Genomic DNA, 23,794 nt, shown 5'->3' with positions numbered 1-23,794 from the left:
ATCCTGGTTAATGTGTTTCTCTCGCCATCGGTGCAAAAATGCTAACGGCATTAGCTTGATTCACAGCTGCCCGTGGCAACTATAATTGTTTATCAATTAGCCTGGACAGGAAGTAAAATGGATGGTCAGAAGGAAAGCTCCTCATACCTGAGTAATGCTTTAATTCACCCACATTTTCTCCCCCCGAGTTATTGATTCCTCTTCAAAAATACGTCTGGTTTGATTGCAAACGTCCACAAAAGCAACACGTTCACGTCTGATTTCAGACAGGCGGCGCTCGCCGCGGCCTGTCCGCCAAAGGTTCCCCTGTTCTCGGGGCACTTCCTGCTGGGATTGATGGTTTAATGATGCGTGGGTCCCGACAGCGGGATGAGGCGCTCAGACTGGTTTCATTCGGGATGCAGACATAATATCTAAATCAATACGGCCTTTGAGAAGAAGCGGTCGCATAAAAGCTGCTGAACACACACGCGGGAGCCATTAGCAGCAAATCTGTGGCTGTGAGCCACAGCTTGATTAGCAAATCCATCAGTGCTAACAACACCTGTTGTTCCTCAGCCGGAATTGAAAGCGTTTACGACGAGGTGTGATTGCTCGACCTCCGGGTAAAGAATCGCAGCTGGTTCCCAGTTCAGGAGAGAAAAAATGAGCTTTTCCCTCTTCACCTGTTAGCTCATGTTAGCACCATGGCAACCGCATGGATGCACCACTTGGTTTATCTCATGCAGGAAGATGATGGTAACCTCTCTGCTACCGTGAAAAAGGACACACGTACACGCGTTTATTAACGAATAAATCGTGCTCGCTGCTGCCCCCAATGGCCAAAATGTGAAGTAACTCATTTCAAAGGGTTTACAGAACAGGAGCCCTCATTTAAAGTCTCTTTGCGATGTATTAATTGGTAGTTAAATCCATAAAACATCAGGCAAAGAGCAGAATTCCCGGAATTCCTCAAAACGTTACGTTACGCAGCACAGACATTAAAGACCCCCCCCCCCCCCCACACACACACACACACACACACACACACACACACTTCCATCAGGAGGTCATAAAAAGGCAGATTGTGCCCAGTTTGCTCAGGTCCTCTCTCATCCTCCCGTGAGTCCCTGAACACATCTGCGCGCTCTCTCCTGTCCTCTCCACTTCAGTCTGCGCGTCGCAGCGTCGCGCACAGGCGAGCGCGTCCGCGATCGTCCCACCTGTCCGACCCTGTTCGCCTCGTGCGCGGCGCATGTTCCGCCGTCCCTTCATAGAGGAGATATTAGCAGAGGTTTCTCATTTCCCATCACTCCGATGGCGGCGCGGCCAAAGTTGGAGGCGACACATCTGCTGTAAAGCTGCCGCGCGGACGCGGACGCGATTCCTGGAGTTCCAGGTAAGATGCGTTGGTGGGCTTTTGGGAAACTGTTTCCATCTCGTTCCAACGTTCTTCTGTCTGCATGTTGGGGAACCTGTCACGTTCCTGCAGGAGCTGCGCTTCCGCCACAAAAAGAGATTCAACTTAATTTTGGTTCCGGAGGGAAAAGTGCATTTTTCAGATTTCCCAAACTGACCTGTTGCACAATTTTAAAGTGACAATTAACAGCGGATATTTTCAAACAGATCATCAGCTGTGACAATTCATTCGAATTTTAACAAGTTAGAAATATAAATTCATCTTTCCCACCTGTCTGCCTGCCTGTCTGCCTGCTTGTCTGTCTGTCTGCCTGCCTTCCTTCCCTCCTTGTCTGTCTGTCTGCCTGTCTGTCTGCCTGCCTGTCTGTCTGCCTGCCTGCCTGCCTGTCTGCCTGCCTGCCTGCCTGTCTGTCTGCCTGCCTTCCATCCCATCCTGCAGCAGAGCATCATGTCAGCCCTCCTGTGAGCAGCAACAGGCTCCATCTGCCCGTGGGGACGCTGTCGGCTCTGCTCGCCTCATTCCATGACTAAGGCTGGGATTTCCCCCCCCCCCCCCCCCCCTTAAAAACCGGTAGAATATCTCAGATAAGCCGGAAGATCTCCTGAAGGGCGAATATTTCCCCGAGGGGCGATTATGGCGGCAGGGTGATTTCCCCGGGCAGCGCCAGGACCCGGAGCGTGCTCCCCTGGGTTCTCCGTCTTTATGCGCCCGCTCGGTCGGGTCCGGCCTCTCCGGAGATGAAACAACAAACAAACGAGCCGGCTTCAACGCTGTCACGCACCAGCGCTCATTTTAATTAGAGAAAGAATCAGAAATGAGGACTCCGACTCCATTTCCCCCCTGGGAAATACGGGAATCGATGCTCGGATCGACGTGGCGTAGAGGAGGGATGGGAGGAGATGAGAGCGGCGCTACCGTCTCCGGGTCTCTGCCGGGTCTCTGCCGGGTCTCTGACGGGTCTTTGCATGTGCAGGTGCGATGCCATGGACGCCTGGATCCTGCCACCGTCTCCCCTCAACCTGTCGGACCACCTCATGTACGACGGCTTCGAGCAGGCCAACGGGTCCGACCTCCACGCCAACCGCACCGACCACAGCCTGAACAAGACCAGCACGGTGGTCATCACGTGCATGTACTTCCTGGTGTGCGCCGTGGGTCTCTGCGGCAACGCCCTGGTCATCTACGTCATCCTGCGCTACGCCAAGATGAAGACGGTCACCAACATCTACATCCTGAACCTGGCCGTGGCCGACGTGCTCTTCATGCTGGGCCTGCCCTTCATCGCCATCCAGCTGGCGCTGGTGCACTGGCCGTTCGGGCCGGTGCTCTGCAGGGTGGTGATGACCGTCGACTCCCTCAACCAGTTCACGTCCATCTTCTGCCTGATGGTGATGAGCATCGACCGCTACCTGGCCGTGGTGCATCCCATCAAGTCCACCAAGTGGCGGAAGCCGCGCGTGGCCAAGACCATTAACGTGGCCGTGTGGGGGGCGTCGCTGGTGGTCAACCTGCCCATCGTCATCTACAGCGGGATCATCACCAAGCAGGACGGGTGCTTCTGCACCATCGTGTGGCCCGAGCCCGAGGAGGCCTACTACACCGCCTTTATGATCTACACCTTCATCCTGGGCTTCTTCCTGCCCCTGCTGGTCATCAGCCTCTGCTACGTCTTCATCATCGTCAAGGTGAAGTCGTCCGGCATCCGCGTGGGCTCCTCCAAGAGGAAGCGCTCGGAGCGGAAGGTGACGCGGATGGTGTCCATCGTGGTGGCCGTGTTCGTCCTCTGCTGGCTGCCGTTCTACGTCTTCAACGTCACCTCGGTGACGGGCAGCATCAGCGCCACGCACGTCCTGAGGAGCACCTTCGCTTTCGTGGTGGTGCTGGGCTACGCCAACAGCTGCGCCAACCCCATCCTCTACGCCTTCCTGTCGGAGAACTTCAAGAAGAGCTTCCAGAACGTGCTGTGTCTGCAGAAGGTCGGCGGGCTGGACGAGGCGGAGCGCAGCGACAGCCGGCAGGATAAATCACGCATGATTAACGACCCCACCGAGACCAGGAGCACCCTGCTGAACGGAGACCTGCAGACCAGCATCTGAGAAGTCGTCCCTTTCCCGCCCGATGGCGTCTCTGGGGACGCATTGATCAGCTTAAACACACCTGCGTCCCTCAGCCGGTGTGCTACGCCTGTATATTAAAGCCTGATTTGTTCTGTTCTCCTGTAAATAAATGCTGGCTCTGAAATCTTCTCTGCAGGTTTGTGGCTGTCGTTCACGAGTTTCTTTGTTCAGTGTTGCGCACAAATATCAGGTGTGCTCGTGTAGTTCTCCGGTAAATGTAAATATCTGTACAGGAAGTCGTTAGCAACGTGGCTACGAGGCGTCTTTATGAGCAGTATTTACACAAATGCCTGTTTTTACCATAATTACCGTATTTCACCCGTTCTTGTTGCTGATTGGTGGATCAGCTTTTACAGTGTCCAATATTGTTAAAAAGGAAAAAAAAAAACTGAATGTTTAAATGTAATTTTCTCTCCGCTGACCTTTGTGTTGCAGATTTTGGATGTGTCTCTTATTTCTGTCGGGTGTCTCTCTGTGCAGGTTGACCTTTCGGATGTAATTTGAGGCATTTTGTTTCTGACGGATGTGAATTTGTGAAGGGCTAGAACACACAACACTCCATCTCCGGTGTTCAACACTCGCTGAATCACATGACAGGTCATAAATAACGTGCACACTATCCTGATCTTTTGCTGCATTGATCTCCACTCACCGGTCTCCCGAGAATATAAAGAAAAGCGTGTTATTGATGTGCATATTCAGCATCATGTGAGCGATACTGTTGCTGCCATGGTTACACTGATTATCACAACAATCACCCCAGATGTAAATGTAGTCAGTGTTTGCATCAGACTCACCTCTGTGTAGTTGCTACCTGCTCTCGAGCACAACACTGTCCGAGCGCCAGCTCCGACTGAGGTCAAACTGTCTTAGCGGTGTTGCGGGGACGTCCGAGGAAGAACCTGAACTTGGGTTTGTCAGCTCTGATGAGCCGGTAGAAGAAAAACAATTTATTGGTTGATAGTCACGTGATCTGCATGTTGAATGACTTCTGCCATGTTTAATATTGTGGAAGTGTTCCATCACCGAAAAGGTGCATGAATAAAAGATACATTCATAAACTAGTATGTTTCTTCACCCTATTAAGAATATGGATCCATCAGTCAGTTGAGAATTTTATGATGTTGGTTAGTTTTGCATCATATCACGTAGTTTATTATTAGAGGCTCACTGAAGGCGCACGAAGGTTGTTTTTCTAAACGCAGAATTCGTTTGTCCACACGGGGGCGCCAGAGTAAAGCGAGCGCTGGCAAACTCCGGAAGAGTTCAAGTTGAACATTTATTTTAATTTGCAGTCCATCTCTATAAATAACAGCCCGTGTGTTTCTTCCGAGGTAAGAGAAGCCCTGAAGATGACGGGAAGAGGGGAAAAAAGACGGCACACGTATTCCAGTTTTTTTCCAAGTTTAATCACTGAAACGGATAATGAAGCTCTGCTCTTTCTTATCGTTTCAGCTACATCCCTGAATGTCCTCGGGGGGCCTTGGCTTCTCCGAGACACAGACCCTAGTATCTTTGATTCGCCCGCTGCCCTCGGGCCGAGGGTCCGCAGTGGGCTCAAGGATGTGCACGTGGGTGCAAAATGACAGAGCAGCTCTTTAACAAGCGGGGTATGTGGTTCTGAGGTGGCGTGGACATGTGATTGGTTAGAGCCCTCATCTGATAACCGAGTAAACACTTGAATTCAACAGACACACACGCGCGCACACACACACACGAAAACGCGAAACCAAACAGACAGCAACACCCTGACGCGGGTGTGTGTTTGAGACAGCGTACTGATTGGACAGAGAACTGGGTTTGCTGCACTGCAGAGGCAACACACACCACTTATGCAGCAGCCACGGTTGCCATGGAGAAGATGGATTCACAGCCGGCCTGTGGTCACACCGTGCCCGTATACGTGCAGTGTGTTTTAGCCTCCCTCTGAGTGTATTTATAGCTCACATCATCATCTTCCCGCCTCTGAAAACAGCGCGGTAAAGGCCCGCAGGCGTCGCCGATGGCGGGTTTTTTCACATATGCTGAGGCCAGGAGCCCAGTCACGTGCAGTCACGTGCTCTTTCGATGTCCTGCTCAGGCATCTGAAGTGGTCCGTGACGCGAACCGAGGTGTTCCGCAGCCTCGCCCGCCGCCGCCCGCAGCCGTCTCCTCAGAATGCCCGGCCCACATTCGGCATCTACAAATCTGCCGGAACGTGAGCGAATTTAACCGTCGTCATTATTCCCACAATTCCACAAGAATGAAAGTATAATATGTCTGCAAAGAAAGAAAGAAAGAAAGAAACAAAAAAAGGAACGTCTCCGGCTGTGCCGTAAACCGAAGACGAGGAAACCGCGGGTAAACAAAACGACTCAATAATTCATCCGAACGACTTAAAAAAATAGATATATCCTGCCCCCGACCAGACTTACAAACGACTCGACACGTAAATAATAAAATGTGAGCACTCGGGTCCAAATCTGCTTCGTTTCCATGGCAGCACCTCCGGAGACGCTGCCTTTTTTAGCGTCTGAGCTCTCCCATCACCTCTGTGCTCCTAAAACATAAGTGTACTGGATTCAAAGAGTATTTCACAAAGGAGCAGAGCGCCCCGACACACCCGCCCTGCTCTCAGTGGCGTGCGGCAGGAGCGTCTTCAGTCCTGGGATGCATATGACGACACACGTGTCTCGTTTTAAATGCTTGGTCAGTCGAAATGAAAGCACCATGGGAGGAAGGTGGAGGCGAGTGTGTGAATACTAGGAGAAAGAAAAGAATCCAGGTGTGCCCATCGATCATGCTCGGACTCCCCTGCAGCAGATGGGGGGGGGGGGCGCGGGGCCTCCCCCTCCAGCCTGACCTTGTCCTCCCACTCTTCCTCCTCTTCTTCATTCAGGTTTGTCAAGTAGATGCCAAGAAGTAGCTCAGTGCTTGTTTGATTCTGCATGTTATCATTTACTCTTTTTTTTGTCCTCTGGAGCCGGAGGAGCCGACTGTTTAAGTCAAACAGTTTCAGGTAGGTTTGTGTGTTTGGGTTCCGTCCTTTTCCCCACAACTCTCGCGGTTCTTGGTGTTCTTCCATCAACGGTTCTACTCGTACTCCAGGAACTGTTTATGGTAGAACAAGAGATACCTGAGGAGAACACACAGTCCAGGTTGGATTCTGCTGACCTCTGTACTGTTCTGACCTCTGGCGCTGGTGTTCTTACCCTTCGCTATCGAGAACATCTTTAATGCTGGCCTTGGTGATTATGGCATCATCGCATTTGAACCACTGGTCCTTGTGCTGGCGGATGAAGCTGGTGTAATGGCCGCTCTCTAACGTGCCCTGGTGGTTGACCACGGCAAACAAGGAATATCTGCAGAGTAAAAAAAAGATGTAAAATATATCTGCCTATCGTAATAGTCACAGGTTTAAACATAAACAAAAGGGTCTTGATTTTTGTGTAGATTCTTTGGTGATGGAGGTGTCATCCAGAAAGTACTCACTTATTATCGTTGTTTAACACCTCGACCGTCTGTTGGTACTGTCCGTTCATTCTGCTCTCTTTACTGCAGAGGACCGAGAGACAAAAACGGTTTAGGAAACACAGAAGCACTACGTCACACAACCGCTAGGTGGCAGAAGGACCCCGCGTCTGGACCTGGTGTATTTCCTGTCACTGCTGCTTAATGATGCTTCTGCCTGGGCACAGAGTTGAATGGATGCTACAACCACAGGGGTGGGGTGTGACTGCTGCTGCACACTCTATGAAAAGCTGGGGTGTATTTTTAGAGCGTTTAACAACATTGTGCCACAGATGAATGCGGGTCTGGTTTACAACACATACGCGTCGGGCTGTACATCAGCACAAGACACCAGCAATATTAGCGCCGCTGTGATTAATGAGCTGCTGCAAGTGCGGTAAAAGGCTCGCTGAGCAGACATTTACCTGGATGCCATGAAAGGAGTCATGTCCAACTCTAGAGGGAAGGAAACGTATGTAGTGATCTTCCGCCGGAGCTTCGCCGAGTGCTCAAACCTCTGGGGAGAGGGGTTGGAGAGAGACGATAAGAGGGGAGGAAATTAGGAAAAATGGAGAGTGGTGGGGAGGCAGGTTTGGAAATAACAGGTATTATCGATTCATTACTGAAAACACAGCTAGGGAAGAGCGAAAACCCACATTCTGCTCCCTGATTTACACCTTCATTATGAGATCCTAAGAGGCGCGGCTCAACTGAAGCCTGTGTTTCAGTCACCCGTTCCTATGAATAACATAAATATATTATGGGCCTGTTCCAATAAATAAAACATGGGCAGTGGAGGACTGTAGGAGTCATTAAGATTGTAGGTGTCCTGGGACACTTTGTGAAAGAGCTGCACGGCAGGAGGTAACGTGCCAACAACCCAATCAAATTCGAAACACTCCCACGCACATGCACCAGACAGACGCTGTGGACAGGAGGACGCGCGCAGACAGGGAATCTGTGTAAAGTACAGGATGAGCTCTTTATTACAAACAGGGAGAATTCGGGAGAATAATGACATGTCCCGATCCCAGCGCAGCAGCCTCGGGACGCTGCAGCATCTGCTGTTGGTACAGTAGCGACAGAGGAAACGCTGGATAAGGCAGAGAGACGGGAGGGATGGACGGATACTGTAACACATTATTACTGACTGACTCACTTTCAGATGGAAACACGCTACAATGGGGAGCTTCTTCAATGTCAGCTGTTTGGTGGACTCCTGGTAACTATGGCAACCGCCACATTTGATTTTGGCACTGCTTCCTAGATGCTCGGGCCGGGTGAACCTGCACGGAGAGGATTGGAATGAGAGAGACGGTGTGTGTTGCATGAGCAAGGGAGCTGAGAACAAGCAGGAAGTAAAAACAGGGATCTTATTAAAAAAACACAGAAGAAGAAACTGCGGTTATATTTGGTGGGACTTTGTTGCCTTTTGAGTCTCGCAGGTTGTAACTCCATTAGGACATTTTAATGATGCATGAGGTTCTGGGTATGGAGCCACTCTAAAAGACTTTACCCACCACCCAGAGCACCACCCAGTTCTGTGCCTTTAAGAGACTCGCTGCAGCAACTGGGGGGTGGGGGGTGGGGGGGAGGCGCTGCGGTGAAAAAAAGAAGAGTCGGAAAGATGCGAGCGAAGGGGAGGATGAGACAAAGTGAGAGGCAGCGGGTGAGGGCACAGAGGAGAAGGAATTATGTGGAGTGGGGAGGGAATGAAATAAGATGAGGAGAAAGGGGGGAAGCAAATTGCATGAATAAAGAGGCTGCAGAAGACGGGAGAGGGCACGCCTGCTCGGCAAGCTGATGAAGGTTCAAGATGAGATCTGGGGGAAACGGGGCCGCTGCACACGAGCACAATATACACGGGAACCCTGGAGCAGATGGATCCTGGTTATTTGACAACATGTGGACAGATGCAATCACATTAGGGGAGGAAAAGTCCCGACTTCCTGAATATTATCACCCACGTATGCAGAATTTGACGAGTCAGTGAAGGCATCGCTTCAAAGGCATCTGGTCTTCGTTGGTGCATCGAGGGCATCGGATTCCCACCCTTAAATCTTTTACGAGCTGGATCTGGGGTTGATAACGAAGAAACTACTCTGACAGGCACTTGAGAGGACAGGCTGTACCTGCGAAGGCAGTCTGTGAGCGTGGTCGATCCTGACAGGTGGCTCTCTCCGTTCATGGTGCCGCCATCGCCACCAGGGCTGAGGGGCCAGAAGGGCGTGGATGAGCCCGGGAGGTCCAGACTGATGTCCCAGAATGGGTCTATCGTCGTGGAAACGCCGCTACAGGGAAGGGAAAGACAGAATTAAGCCCAATGAGTCCAATTCACTGACTCTGCTGCTGTAGTGAGGAAGCGATGATGACATCATTTGTGGGCTGAAATTCATAGAGCCCATGGATTCTGAACGTTTGTTTAAGCCCGCTGGGGAGGGGGGAGAGAGTGCGTGTGCATGTTGTTCTCCTTGTTCATTCAGGCTCATTTGCAATTCTATTAAATGTTGCATCACAGAAAAACTGGCTTTGATGACTGTGAAGGCCTTTGGCCCGAGAGGAACTGAAGCTGCCTGTGCAGCTACTAACGTGTACAGTACGAGTCCGGGCCAGCAGACCTGATGTCCATTTACCAGGGAAGAGCCTTAATGGTTGGTACATTTATAGCATCTAGACAGGACTGCTGTGCTTTAAAAAACACTGTCCTCCGTCATCTGTCATGAGGAGCAGTTTTGTAAATTGTGAAAAGGTTTAAAGCGATCTCTGCGTCGGCCGTCACGCCGTTCTAGCCTGGGCTCGTCTGCTAGCCTGGCTGCAGAGCTCTGCGGCTCAGTGTAGCGTGCTGGTGTTAATGTGACAGGACAGCTCTAGGGGGCAGGCAGGCAACGCTTGGCTTGTGCTGCCGTCTAGACAACAACCCCCACCAACACACGGCCACCGCCCGCCCTCCCTTCCGCAGGCTCTGCGGGGACCGGGGCTTTAAATAAGAGCGGCGGCGAGGGCACGGCGTGTAGATGGGCCGCTCCAGGAGGAGGCGCGTTGCCTCCATCGATCAGCAATGAGAGGTGGTGGTGTTGAGAGTCCACGAGAGGATAGGTGTGATGGATGAAAAAGTAAATGTGAAACGGGGGGGGGGGCTGGCGTCTAACCCTCAGACACACACACACACACACACACACACACACAGTACGTACTGGCAAACCTGGCAGGTGACATCTGATTGCAGCCCCCCCGTGAAGATTTGGTCGATGATGCAGTTACAGTGGTTTGGATTGTTGGCCTTCTTCCCATTGTCGTCTCCTGGAGACACAAAGAGCGCAAGCTTAAACACACAGACAACACAACGGGCCCTTTAACAGGACTCCGGACTTCTGTGATGTGGCGCCCCGCTGCAAAGGGCCGCCGCACCTTCCCGATTCCACAACTAATCGAAGTCAATTCTCAGCGATTCTGAGCGACGGCACCAGGGAACGATTGACATTCTCGCCGCTTGTTTCCCGTCTCCTTGAGAAGCACCATTGTCATGCTTTAGTGTGCTTCTGAAGCGAGCCAGCGTGTGCTGTGCTGCAACACTGGCAGCAGGTGAAAACACCCAAGGCCGCTCCGTCGCTACAGGAAACCAGTGTCGGAACATAACTTACTGATTGTGTCCCCTTTGCAGTGTCTGTGCAGAACGTCCAGCGCTGCGATGAGGAACTCGTGGGCATCTTGCTGCTCGTAGCCTGCCAGATGGCGCGCGTGAGTCCATACTAAGTGCAGCAGCCGGAAGGGAATGTGGGGCGAACGGTGGCCCGAGTAGAACTGGGGAAAAGGAGGGAAGGTGAGGCGTTAGGAGCGGGTTAGCCAGCGTTTGTGGTTTCAATGCCACGCTCATCATCTTTACACAAGTCACAGCAGATTCCATAACTACAACCGGCCTTTAATATGGAACGTGTGCAGAGGGCGTGCACAATGTGGATGGAAATGAGGAAAACTAAGCCAGTGTGGTTGCCATAGAAACTGACAAGCAACGATCCAGGTGGGGTTGAGGAGACTGAGCCAGAGTAACTGAGTCAGTCTGGAAAACTCTGTTTGGGCAGTTTGGAGGCAGCTGACAAGGAAAGAACTAAAAAGATGAGTAGGAAAGAGAGAAAGAATGAGAGGGTGGTCAGAGGGGGGGGCGAGGCTGTGGGGGTGTGAGAGGGGTCGTATCACAGAGGCTGGTTAGAAGAAGAAAGATGGCGGACATACAGACGTTTACAACAGTGGTTGAGGTTCCGTTGGGAGGCTGCCATGTTTCTTTCAGGGAGATTAATCCTTCACAACTGACCCTGAAATCTTCTCCCTCTGCCAAAGCTGAAGACCTGAACGCTGCCGTACGGCAGCGAGATGCTCTCCGTCGGCGTTCCGCGGCTGAGAGCCTCGGTTTAAGGGAGGTTGAGGTGACTCAAGCGATTATAGCACAACTCGCCATCTGTGGGCTCATACATATACTAGGAACTGAGAGGGTGGAAGAAATAAAAAAAGAACACAGCGAGGCAGCGTGGGAGTGAACTTGGCAGAAATTACGTAACGCTCGGGGTCGAAGGGGCTGTTAGATGTAAACGCTGAACCTCTACAGCAGAGATGGGATTTAAAACGCTGCAAATTGCTGCGGAACATATTCTGAATTGGCTAATTGTGTACATTAAAAGGTATAATTACTGCAACGTGCTCATTCATTTCTCCGTTTTCTCTGTGCCTTCCTGTCGAGCTCGATCTTTCCCTTCGCTGCGCCCTCAACAAAGCTGTGACTCAGCCGTCTGCGGTGGAGAACGCTGTGGGAGAACGTTCGGCGCGATATCTTAAATTAAGGCTCCTTCCCGCACGTGATGAAACGGGCGCATGCATCAGGCCTAAAGCATTCGCGCCATACCTCCTGAAAGAGCTGCGACATCTCGCACACCAGGCAGGAGTTTGATTGCATCTCGCACTTGTGTCGGTCTGAGAGGAAGAAATCTCGCAGCAGCGGCGTGTGCGTTAGCGCCTGAACGATGCAGTTCATGAAACACGTGTTGCCCAGGTTTATTAGCCCTCGTAAACCTGCGGCAGGAGGGCAAACAAGGAGATCGCAACGTGTTACTCAAGCAGAGGAGAAAAGCAAACTGGCAATTTTACCATTTGTAAAAACGACGTGTAGTGTGTTACCCACCTATAGTACAGTTTGTAGTTATTTTCCGCCGTTTTGGATTGTGTCGTAGTAACTCCAGCTCTCTCTTAGTGGGCTCCCATGTTGTGTATTTTTCCCCTATGCCTATGGAGAAAAGGAAATGCAAACATACGAAGGTGACGTCGAGTCAATATCCCTACAGCTGCATCACTGGGCTGGCAGAGATGAGGTACCTTGCAATTTCCAAGCTTTCCTCTGCTCCTCTTTGGCAATCTGTTCCATGTCTTTATCGTATATGTAGTCCTGACACACAAAACAATATATCCCGCCGTATAATAAGTCTATCGCTGGAAGGAGAGAGAGAGAGAGGAAGATTGGAGCAACATTACAAATGGATTTTCCCACCATAGTAACACACATTAGGCTTTATTTCATTGTTCAGCCGCGGCGCTGCCGCAGTCACAAAGTGCTTGCTGGATTATGATTCCATCTCGTTTCTTACTAACCGGCACATCATCCTCATCCACCCTAAATACCGACAATACCTCGGCTCTGTTGCCGTGACAACCTATTTTTAGCCTGACTGGACATTTTTTTGGTGCTTCGAAACATTGAAGAAAGCGAGCCAATACATGGCGGAGAAACCCTGACTCCGGCACCATCGGGTCCGCGAGTCTGGAAGGATTTCGACAAAACGCTCTCGTTTGGCCTTTTAAGGCGGCCACGAGGGGGTACGGGGCGGGGCCAAAGGAGCTGAAAAAGATGTGAAAAGAGAGGAAGTTGCTATCCTGCAGGCAGGGACATGGGATTAATTTGATTAGAGGTGGGGAAGAGGAGCGCCAGTGTCAGGGCAGCTCAAAGCTAATTAACACTGCAGCCGCGTCGTCTCTGAGCGCCACCAAAATGCTGAAATGCATTAATTCAATTAAAGCCGTTCACACGGCCAGCAAGCCACCTTACATTCTCCCCTGATAAATGTTTAGTTGCCCTGATCAGGGTAATGCTAAAATGCTGCTCATTAGTGTCATTGTCTCATTTAGCATAATTAGCATTTCAAACTGGAGTTAGCCTGAGCTGTGGATTAATGTCACCAAACCTGCCCTTTCATTTTGTAAAGGCGTCATATATCGAATTAAACCCACGACATTTGACTGGATAAGGCATTCCCATGGGAACGATAATCCGCTGCAATTTTGCTTTCAGCTCTTCTTCTTCTTAGGGGAGGAAGCTGCCCAATGTGAAGCTGTAATCCTGGTGGCTGATACTGCAGTGGGCCACAGGGGTGTCTGTGAATGCGCAGGCAGACGTGATGGGACTCAGCCTGCGAGGCTGCAGGGACGCTGCGGCTTTGAGGGAGCGCCGAGGCTTACCTAGGTTGTGCCTCTTGCTCTTGGCGTGCTCGTGGATGTGTTTCTTCGTGAAGCAGCCAAAGAAAACGCAGTAGAGGCAGGAATGGAGTCGGTTCAGGTGGGCACCACACATGTGACAGATGCACGACTTGGCCTGGGGAGAGAAACATCAAGCAGGGCGATATTTGGTGAGAGAAGCCTCTATGGCGGGGGACGACAGCGCCCATTTATGATGGACAATGGCGAAGCGGAGTCAGCCACACGAATGTTATAGAGCCCAAAAGGTTGGAAAAAACCTGAAGCGAGGACGGCCTTAATCCTACAGAGTCCGTTGTCACATCCTGTTCCGTTTAATGAGATTCCAAGTCGAATCGTTCGCACGGCGACGCACGCAGGGCACGGTGGGATTTAATGCTCAGCGGGCGTGCTGGAGGAACGGTCTGAGGCACGTGCTAATGTAGCTTTTACTTGAAATACAAAGAGCCAATTAAAAAAATGTTGTAATCTGAAATGAAGAACAATTGGTAATCACTGAGACTGTTTGCACATACAGGCGCTGCTCAAATAATGAGCCGGATCGGAGCTCTATTTGCACGTACACGCCGAGCGCAGGTACTTCCTGATTAAACATTAATTTGCTAGTGGCACAACACTACGGAGGCGCGAGGGTGCGTGGTGACAAATGCAGGGCTGCAAAACTCACAGTGGGTGCGTTCGGGCCAGTGCGAGCAGGCTGCGTTTTGATGACGGTGCAGCACAGGGGATATTCGGGGGCTGCAGACCCTAAGCTCTGTTTTTATTCATATCGACCAGACGGCTCTGCGTGGGTGTGTGCGGGGGAGGGACAACGGGGAAATGAAGTGTGTAGAGATCAGATATTGGGGGAAAAGGCGTTAGTCTCTGCCCGTCACCCATTAGACCAGGACTCCTAGACAAAAAGCAAGACCCCCCCCCCCCCCTCCCTGCAGATGCCCAGTGCTGCCCCTACCCCCTTGGGACTGCCTCAAAGCCCATTAAATGGGGCAGAAAATCTATCCCTACTCAAGCACTTCCCCGGCTCTTCAACGCTCCCTCCCAGTTCCTCGGCGTCAGCACTTCTGGATCGAGCCTTTTAATGTTCACATCGGGTCAGCTATTGATCAGGAGCCGGCTCAGATGACTGGACGTGTCGGCCTGGCGGCGAGCTCACGTTAGCGCTCTATACCCTAGCTGGGATGCCCTCTTTCAAGTCAAAAGGGCGGGGCTGGATCAAACCGTATTGAGCTCCGGCTCCGCGGAGGAGCAGCTGTGGAAAATTACGTTCCCTTCCTGGGAACATCGCAAGCGTTTGCCACAGTAACGACGACCCAATAAATACCACAGAACGCCCTGCGACGCACACGCCGCTTACACCAGTCGACAGCCCCGTGTCTCCAGCCCATTTCAGCATTTTCCTCGCTTGACAATTAGGTTATGGCGTTCATATATTCAAAGCGAGGCTCCGGCGTGAGCCGCCGATAGAGCGCGGTGCCTGGAAGATGACGCGCACGGTGGTCTGGCCCTTCCGAACGTGCTCCCGCTGCAGCAGAGAACTGAACAAGGAGGGGAGCGTCAATATAGAATGGAGCTTTATTAGAGCCGTGACTCACCGCGCCGCCTCGCACTCAGGGGTCTGCGCATGCTTCCCCCCCCCACACACACACACATATTCATGTCAACCAAAGTAACGATAGTTGACAAGCATACTGCAGTCTGGAAATATGATGGGGGAAAAGCTCTCCGTGCACCCATGCACGGATTTTATTGTTATTGAGTGAGACAGGCACGTATAAACCTTGCTTTATCTATATTTAATATTAAGCTAAGGGAGGCTGGTGACGGCCCTTAATGGTGATGCTTCAGAGCTGCTGACTGACCTCGTGGGGCTGAGGCATGTCACCGCCTTGGCAGGATGAGGCCGGTGCCGGCTCCTCGGTCCACGCCGCCTCAACAGGCGGCCCTGGAGACCCCTGACATACAATTCTGGGGCTATTCTCAATTTCCTCCTGTCAACGTCAGCTCGTCAGGAACGTGCTCCCACCTCAGCCACGAATCGGGGAAAAAAACTACAAAAAGAGGGCGTCTCGGAGAGATGAAGGAGAGTGGAGTTTGCCCTCATACTGTCATATGCTGCTATAAGATATTAGAGCCAAATCCCGAATCCCGGGCTTAAGGACGAGCTGGCAGCTACTTGCAATTTCCAGAAAATGTAATTTAACATTATGCATCAAAAGGAGCAAAAGGAGGTAAAGCAACCAAAAACAAAACCTGATGGTTCCTTGTGGTTTGTTTGCAACGTGATGAGGATACCGAGCTAAAAAAGGAACCCTGATTAATAGTTAATGAGGACACACCGTGTAGGATGTCACAAAGCAGGAAACTACAGCCTGTATGGCGCATATCTATACGAATCCTCATCCAAATAGTAGATGTAACAAAAATGTGCATATTGGCATTAAAAAAAAATCCAGAAAGGAGCAATTTTGATTTTAGACTGGAGTTTAAATGTCCCAGTATTTTGCCAAAAAAAGGGAAAGCGGTTCAAACAACCTGCTCGTCCAAGAGCAGATTTATGAGGTGTGAAGAATAAATAAATAAAAATGGAAGAATAAAGGCAAATATTTGCAGCGCAGTCGACGGCTCAGACAGCAGCGTGTTGGTGAGCACATATGGCTAACAGCGGAGCCAAAGTTTAACAAAAGGCAGCCTGATCGTTTATCAAACCTTGAAGCTACCATATGCCACCATTCTCTGCTGGGGAGGGGGGGGGGGGCGTGCGTATGCCTGTGCTCGTCCACGTGGGACTGCCGGTGTGATTGACAGCCCGGTTGTTCCCCTGCAGTCTCAGAGAGGAGTCAGTCCCATCGCTTCCATCCGCATCCCCAACTTCCCACCGTGGCCACAGGAACACGCACGACGGAGCCACACAACATCAGAATCCCGCTGTTAAAAAGACGCTCGTCTATTAATCACAACAAATATTAAACCGCCAAGGACGGCTTTATAGCAGGGTCCAGGGACAACAGGGAGAAAAAGGAGCGTTTGGACTGGACGAAAACGACCGACTGGATTGAGGCTGGGCCGGGCCCCAGTGACTGACAACTCATTAGGCAGATGGTGCACTGGGGGGCGGCAGGACAGCAGCTCTATTGGCTCACTTGGACCGTGACCGGCACCGCATCCCTTCCCTTAACAAGTCGGTCTCCTTCCGAGTCTTTGCCGTGAGGACAGAACTGTCAATTACAACCCTTCCACCAAAGTCCCATAGAACTGTTGTCCAGAGGCCGAGCGGGCACTTTCCATCGGAAACAGTGAAGTACCCAAAGCCCCTTCAAGCCCGCCGCAGCGCCTAAAGGGGCCCGATGAGCTGCACTTGGAGGCCCCGAAGCTGCGAGTTAAAGTGGCGTGCAGCCGCTGAGAGGTTTAATCCGTACGCCGCTCTTTAGCCTGAGCCACAGAGCCGCGGCGGCGGTGACTGACAGATGGAAAGCCGCATTTGACACGACCTGAAAATACACGGAAGCACAGACGTGTGAAGGAATCGGACTGGACGCAGACCAGAAAGCCCGACATCAACACCAGCCCTCAGCCCGCACAACGAGCAGGGTCCGCAAGGCCAGACGAGAACAATAAGCTGGTAAAAACCCGAACGAGGAAGCCCGACGCCGTCATCGGGGAAGATCAAATGATTAATGCAAACTTGAATGTAGTGAACTGCCCGGGAACCACAGGGAAAGCGGGAGAAAGGCGGAAGCATGGGAGCGAGCGCAGGAAGAGGACGAGATCCTGATGTTACGGGTGCACGCTGATGAGTCAGGCAGCAGGTCTGTGATGTGATCTGACAAAGAGATCTGCTCACGGCCCACAAGCAGCCACTCTCTGCAATTGGCTGTGCACTCCTGTGTGTGTGTGTGTGTGTGTGTGTGTGAGGGAAGAATAGAGTGGCAGGAGCAAGTAAATGTGTCATCCTTAAATATTGATCAATGTTCCAACCTCTCAACTCTGCAGCAACATCTAGGAAACGCTTCCTCTCTAATCTTGTGTGCTCACTGGCGGAGGAGAGCTTTGCGCTGGTGCCGCCTCTTCTGATCATGTATGATTTATCAAACTCCAGTTCAATGGGCCCTCTGATCACGGCCCTCTCCCCTTGAATCAAAGCGACGCTGCATCTTGAAAGTCGCGCGTGGATGTTCCGCTAACCGCGCCTGCCGCGCTTCCGTTGGGTTTGGAATTTTTACCCAGCGCCACTCGGGGGAAGCACAGATGTATTCCCAAAGCAAAGCGCGGCATCATTTCAGATCTGTGGCCTGCGCTCCGCCATTTGTGATCCAAGCAGGTCGTGGACTGAGGAAGCAGAACAGGTGACAAATTCTCCTCCGATGCTCCCGCACGTTTAAAGGGATTCAATTTAGCCGGCGGCAGAGAGGGCGCAGGTTTGTAGTGAGGCTTTTGAGGCCAGACCACAAAGAAAGCAGCAAAAAACAGCACAAATGAAAGGTGGAGTCTAATGACGACACCGGCTCGGCACCCTCCACTCTCCGGTGGCTTCTAATACCTTCAAAGGAGACGGAGCTGAGGATTCCATAGAGAAACAAAAGTCTGCCTCACGAGAGAGTCTGTGTTGTCCTGGAGCAACTCTGTACCGGCTCTGCAGGTCAGAGTAGTCAGGAGCAAAAGAGCATGTGGGGGGGGCACAGTACTGGCACTCCTATACAGCCAAACAGGAGGGAAAACTGAGAGGGAGAGAGAACACTTCATTCAGGAAGTCTCCCTGCACCTCATGGACATATGATCGGTGTATAGGAGCAGCAGAGACAGGCGGTACCAAGGTCCGGGTCCTAGAGGAGCACTCTTGAGGCTCCAGGATTATCAGCATGTTGTGATGTCAATGAAAAACATACACCAACCCGAGGAGGCGGGCTGATAAGAATATGACAACATAAGTCTTATTTTATCCATGTCGGCACCAGCGCCTTGCAAACCTGCTCACGGCAGCACAAATGTAAAGAGTCCGACGCCTCTTTAACTCCAGGTCAACTTATCACAAGATCAAAACTAGAAGATGTTCCCTGTTCTGTGCTCACAGACGGTCAGCGACTCAGCCCAGAACCCTTCTAGCTCTTTGGGCACTTCCTATTCCAACACGAGGGTGCAAAAAAGCTCTGTCACTTTTATTTCTAATACAAAAAATGGGTGCAAAAATCATCATTCCAAATTTGCATTCCACCTTTATCTTTCAGGGGGAAAAAAGAAAGTCCGCTGCAGCCGATATGATCCATCAGCAGCATGACTGTGATACTGTAGGAGGGAAATGCAGGACCAAAGATGTATGAAACCAAATCATGCAAAGGAAAACAAGGGGAAAAGTTATTGGCAGCTGTGCGGGCCGACCTTGTGTGGGATGAGCTCCGGAGGAAACTGGCAATGAAGTCACCCGCAGACGTCCCGGCAAGCAAAGTGATGAGCGGACGACCGGTGCAGGGAAGGACAGTGACCCGGGACGACCGGCAGAGAAGCACTAATCTGTGGACCTGGTTGTTTGCGTGCGAAGCCACGCAAAGCGATCGCATTAGCCCTCAGCTACAACTCTCACTCAAGCCCAACTTTAGCATCGTGGCTAACGGCTCGGCACCGGCCAAGCGGAAGCTAACCCGCATGACTCTAAACAACAAAAGGTTGACAAATCCTTTATTGATGAACAGGAAATTCGAGACCCGGTCCAGTTTGTCAAGCGGAGCGTGACTGGCGCGACTTCACCGAGCCGGTGAGGTTAGCAGGAGCCGGAACCGTGAAGATTACTACGAGAACATTTGGAGCGAGAGGTGCTCAAAGACATCCTGCATTTGTGCATCATGTGGGACATCACTCGCCCTCCACTTTCTGCAATAGTTTGCACATCAAAAATCACAGAACTTTTGTTTTCTGAATGTAAGGCTGCAGTTTACTGTGTTTTTACCTTGCGTCTCCTCGTCTCAGCAGTACCAGTCCAAACAAAGCATTGGTATATGACTCGAAGGTTTTGTTTCCAATTATCCACCTTATAGCCGTTCACATGGGAGCACCCGGCCGGACTCATGACAGACAAAACATTCAGTTTGGGTTCATAGGTGACAAGGAAACGTCTCCTGGATGATTCACTCGGCTAGTTAGCACGAAGTATCTGTCCTGCAATGGTTTCCGTTTGGAAATGGGACAATCGATTTAGAATCCAAATTCACCTCGGGCATTTGAACAAACACGGTCTTTGATAAACGACAAATAAACCTGTTCATGTAGTTAACTAGGAGGAAAGCCAGTCCGCTTAGAATTCTGCTCCCTTGTCTGTGTTGACAGTTGCCTTTCTCCTAAAACGTTAGCTCCTCTTCACTCTCTCGATTAGTTAGCTTTCTTTCTCTACTTAGCCTGCTAGCGCACCGCTCCAGCCTCACGAGCCCGCCCCGTGCACGCCGTGATTTGCCAACACAAAGGCCTGACGTCATCACGTCGCCCCGCCCCGGAGCACGTACGGTGCGCTTGTTTTGGAGCCCGACGTGCTCCCGATGTGTGGGCTAGTTTTGTTTCCGTTGGCCAATGTTTGGGCGTATATGTGTTTAAAAAAAAGTAAAAAAAAAAAACCCGCAACTGCATTAACGGCCCGGTCTAAAAATAAAAACAATAAAATACGGTAGAGACAAATCTGGAGTTTATCATTTTAGGTATTTTATTCAGTGCTCAGTTAAAACGGGACATGAGTGTCGTTTTCATTTGAGTGTCATTTAGTAAAGTGTTCCCTCTAGTGGTCAGAGACTATATATACACCGTCCGCAGACACACACTGTCTTCATATTTTGGCTGTTGACCCCTGTTATTTTCCTTTTTGTCCACTTGAGTGCAGCAAAGTTCTTTTTTCAGTTCTTAGGGATCTTCAACTAATGGTATATTGAGCTGAAAATACTCACTCACTTTCTACCGCTTGTTCCTCCACTGAGGGTCTCGGGGGGACTGGAGCCTATCCCAGCACAATGGGCAGAGGCAGGGTACACCCTGGACTGGACGCCAGTCAATCGCAGGGCTAACACATATAGACAAACAACCATTCTCTCTCATACTTACACCTACGGGCAATTTTAGTGTTTCCAATTAGCCTAATCCACAATCATGCATGTCTTTGGACTGTGAGAGGAAGACGGAGCACCCGGAGAAAACCCACACAGGCACTGGGAGAACATGCAAACTCCACACAGAAAGTCCCCAATCAATCCCAACCGGGGATCGAACCCAGGGCCTTTTTGTTGTGAGGCCACAGTGCTAACCACCACACCACCGTGCCACCCTGAGCTGAAAATACAATCCTCAGATTATTCTGAGGGTGATCTTAAGCATTTGTTTTAAAATGGTTAATGCGGGAAAAAGCCTCGGCCAAAAAATTATTCGTTGTTTATTTTGGAATTAGGCTTATTTTGGGGGCCACAAAGAATCTTGGGCCTTCTGTTGTAATTATTCAAAAGGTGTATATGTGTGTGCTTTATGTAAAGCTTTAATGTCCTTTGATGGATCAAAGCATTAAAGCATTTTTAAAACTAAAAGTTTTCATTTATACTGCTTCAGCGTTGGAGACTGCAAGACTTTATTTGTTGGCGAACATACAGTATATAATATTGGTTAATATTGGTTTAAACGAGTGACGCAGATCTGGAACAAAATGTCTATCATACTAAATGGTTCGTCGGATCGTTTTTTCTTCACTTGTTTCCATTTTTTGTCTTCTTGGATTACTTTTGTTGGCTTTTACCTTGCCCATTTTCTTATGAGTTTTCTATCTATTGCTATTAACAAAAACATGCATTGAACCAGGCCCCAGAAGAGTTTCTGAAGTGAATCTGCTCTTTGTTTATAGGCAAGCGAAGAAGTCTGAGACTGATAGAAATGGGATATTACGACAAGGATGGAAATCCAACAATTTGTTACAGAGATAGTGTTTCCAGGTACAGTACAGAAAATTACAACCACATCAGTTAGTGCAGTCTTTGTACGTTCCACTTTCTTTCTAATCCAGAGTTGACAAGCGGAAGCAAAACCGCGCAATTACAAGCGACACATCTGACAGGACTGACAGGGACAGCTATGACATTAAACGATTCCTGAACTACCTTAAAGAGTCGATCTCCTCAGAGTCGAGCTCCTCAGGAAGCTGCATGTCCAGCAGTAGCAAAGATACAGTCATTACCTACAAGACCAAGTGGCTCATTTTCTCTAGTCTGGTGGTCCTTGCTTTGAGTAAGTCGTCTGTCATAAACATGTTTGATCTGTTTTGCACACTATCACACTGCCCCCCCCCCCCCCCCCATCAGTGCTTCCAGTCATCTCTTATCATGTGGATGTCAACTCTATTGAAAGACCAACTAGTTATGACCTGGTACCCACATCTCCAGTCTGTCATAAGGTATTGCATGTTGAATATATATTTAAAATAACATAAAGACAGCTGGGTGCTGTCATCAATACTTTAGGTAGACATGGATCATTAACCTGGCTTTTTCTCACTTTTAGTGCACCAATCAAAGTTTTGGAAATGTGATGATGCGCATACAGAAGCTTCAAACTGAATTGCACTATTTGAAGGAGAAACTGAACTATCAGCTCACGGATGCAAATTTCTGGACCAACTTTGCTCTAGAGTCTGACGGTACGATATGAAGCTTTGAAAATTTTTAGTGTAATTCAAAGGTCTGGATTCATGTTGATCTCACTGGGGGCGTTTTTTTGGTGTATTTTTTTTTTTTGACATACAGGAGCCAAAGTGGACAAAAAACGATCCTCCAGCACCTATGAGAGGATCGCGGGGGAAAAGTTGTTGGGGATTCAACTTTTTTCAAAAGTGGTTCCAGCAGCTGTCATTGGGGTGAGTATTGATCTAGTTCACTAATATTCTTCCACACTGAAACAGCAATCTTTGGCTAAAAGGTAGTTTGTTTTGTTTGTTTTATTTTCTCCTCAGGGACAACATCCTCCAATCCCAGGGAACTGTTGGTCATTTCCGGGTAGCCATGGCAACCTGTTTATTGAACTCTCCCACACCATTACCGTCAGCAATGTGACCCTGGATCATGTTTTAAAGTCTGTTTCCCCAAACGACACCATCCCCTCGGCCCCGCGTCACTTTACAGTCTATGTGAGTATCAAATGCAACTGGAGACGTTCCACAGGTTGCCGTGATACGGGCTGTAGAACACAGGGTTTACCGGGGTCTGATTTTTCTCTGACAGGGACTACAGTCTTTAGATGATAAAGCGGTGCATCTAGGGAAATTTATGTATGATCTTGAGGGTAACCCAAGCCAGACGTTTGCAGTGAAGGTGAGGAGGAAGAGTTTTTATATTTCAAATGACAGCATAACTAACTTGTTCTTTCATCTTATCTTGCAGGTTCATGACAGTATTCGTTCAAAATATATAGATTTGCAAATTGAATCCAACTATGGCCATGCTGACTACACATGCTTGTATGGCTTCAGGGTCCATGGACGGATATAAGATACAACAGTGAGTGTAAAGAATAAAACTGATTTGACTTGATAAAGTTTTTGGTCCAAGTCAAATTTCTCTTAAATTAATCAAAAACCATTCTTTTACCAGCAGAAATGATTGACGACTCATGCTACTGAAATCCGTCTCTGAATTACACACTAAAACTTGCCCATCCTGCAGAGAGAGTGCTGATGATGTTTGATGAATGAATCCAGGCCATGAGAAACTGAGCCTGAGCCACCACAGATGATGAGCACGCTGCTCAACTATTCTGGAACAACTACGTCTGAAAATGGCTGCACGGCTCACTGGCCATATTGAAGTGCTCTGAAAGACTAACACTTGCTCATGTAGACCCCCCCCCTCCCCAGCAGCAACATCAGCCCTCTGAAGGATCACTTATAATGCAAAGAAGCTCATTAAATCTGAAGAAATCAGACGCTACACAACCCATATGCATTCTGGGCTGGAAATCAACAATTGCTGACCACTGAAGAGAATTGTGTTCACCTTGTTACCATTTGTTTGCTTTTTTGTATATGTCTCTGTTCTCTGTTACAGTTAGTTTAGAAGTTATGAATAATATAATCATTCACAAGAGTAGTAAAGATAAGTAGTCAGCTGACTCTTCCTTGGCATGATTGTTGTAATCAGGGGAGACAGTCAAACTGGACTGCATAGTGGTGTTGATGAGTTTATCTACAGGAAGAATGTGAACTTTGACCTGGGAAACAATTGAGAACAAGGACTGGAAGAAGAAGACGAGGTCATCCAAGCAGAAGGACTGG

The 23,794-nt window shown here is 49.8% G+C and overlaps 3 protein-coding genes across 5 annotated transcripts; 2 read left to right on the top strand and 1 right to left on the bottom strand.

The window, feature by feature from the left end:
• Positions 1–1,108: 1,108 nt before the first annotated feature.
• LOC101075299 (somatostatin receptor type 2) lies at positions 1,109–3,768 on the top strand. Its single transcript, XM_003964650.3, has 2 exons — positions 1,109–1,378; positions 2,373–3,768. Exon 2 carries the CDS (start codon positions 2,383–2,385, stop codon positions 3,493–3,495), a length of 1,113 nt encoding a protein of 370 aa, XP_003964699.3. The 5' UTR covers positions 1,109–1,378; positions 2,373–2,382; the 3' UTR covers positions 3,496–3,768.
• Positions 3,769–4,615: 847 nt separating this feature from the next.
• Positions 4,616–20,085, bottom strand: LOC101074923 (ubiquitin carboxyl-terminal hydrolase 22). 2 transcript variants are annotated; one of them, XM_011603989.2, is made up of 14 exons: positions 19,765–20,085; positions 19,457–19,665; positions 13,504–13,636; positions 12,367–12,480; positions 12,176–12,277; positions 11,900–12,066; positions 10,647–10,806; positions 10,200–10,305; positions 9,138–9,296; positions 8,165–8,291; positions 7,431–7,522; positions 6,988–7,050; positions 6,708–6,857; positions 4,616–6,631 (listed from the first exon to the last, which is right to left on the bottom strand). In XM_011603989.2, exons 2-14 carry the CDS (start codon positions 19,574–19,576, stop codon positions 6,589–6,591), a joined length of 1,536 nt encoding a protein of 511 aa, XP_011602291.1. In that variant the 5' UTR covers positions 19,577–19,665; positions 19,765–20,085; the 3' UTR covers positions 4,616–6,588. The 2 variants fall into 2 exon arrangements, with proteins under 2 accessions (XP_011602291.1, XP_003964698.1); XM_003964649.3 differs by having other exon boundaries at positions 19,457–20,085.
• A 631-nt stretch (positions 20,086–20,716) lies between these two features.
• On the top strand, positions 20,717–23,410 carry LOC115249896 (SUN domain-containing protein 2-like). 2 transcript variants are annotated; one of them, XM_029836452.1, is made up of 9 exons: positions 20,717–21,464; positions 21,536–21,756; positions 21,831–21,922; positions 22,030–22,165; positions 22,272–22,381; positions 22,478–22,651; positions 22,746–22,835; positions 22,905–23,021; positions 23,118–23,410. In XM_029836452.1, exons 1-8 carry the CDS (start codon positions 21,406–21,408, stop codon positions 23,010–23,012), a joined length of 990 nt encoding a protein of 329 aa, XP_029692312.1. In that variant the 5' UTR covers positions 20,717–21,405; the 3' UTR covers positions 23,013–23,021; positions 23,118–23,410. The 2 variants fall into 2 exon arrangements, with proteins under 2 accessions (XP_029692312.1, XP_029692313.1); XM_029836453.1 differs by lacking the exon at positions 21,536–21,756 and having other exon boundaries at positions 22,746–23,021.
• Positions 23,411–23,794: the final 384 nt, after the last annotated feature.

The sequence above is a fragment of the Takifugu rubripes genome, chromosome 5 (genome assembly GCF_901000725.2).
Source record: "Takifugu rubripes chromosome 5, fTakRub1.2, whole genome shotgun sequence".
Taxonomy (NCBI): Eukaryota; Metazoa; Chordata; class Actinopteri; order Tetraodontiformes; family Tetraodontidae; genus Takifugu; species Takifugu rubripes.
Note: the sequence above shows the minus strand (reverse complement) of the source record. Positions and strands in the feature narration are given on the sequence as shown.

Coding starts and splice junctions, on each gene's coding strand:
- LOC101074923 (XM_003964649.3), bottom strand. CDS start 19,576: ATGAGTCCGGCCGGGTGCTCCCATGTGAACGGCTATAAGGTGGATAAT. Junction 12,278..12,366: donor GAAAGCTTGGAAATTGCAAG/GTACCTCATCTC, acceptor TTTTCTCCATAG/GCATAGGGGAAAAATACACA. Junction 6,858..6,987: donor GTGTTAAACAACGATAATAA/GTGAGTACTTTC, acceptor TTTACTCTGCAG/ATATTCCTTGTTTGCCGTGG.
- LOC115249896 (XM_029836452.1), top strand. CDS start 21,406: ATGGGATATTACGACAAGGATGGAAATCCAACAATTTGTTACAGAGAT. Junction 21,923..22,029: donor CATCTCCAGTCTGTCATAAG/GTATTGCATGTT, acceptor TCTCACTTTTAG/TGCACCAATCAAAGTTTTGG. Junction 22,836..22,904: donor GCCAGACGTTTGCAGTGAAG/GTGAGGAGGAAG, acceptor CTTATCTTGCAG/GTTCATGACAGTATTCGTTC.
- LOC101075299 (XM_003964650.3), top strand. CDS start 2,383: ATGGACGCCTGGATCCTGCCACCGTCTCCCCTCAACCTGTCGGACCAC.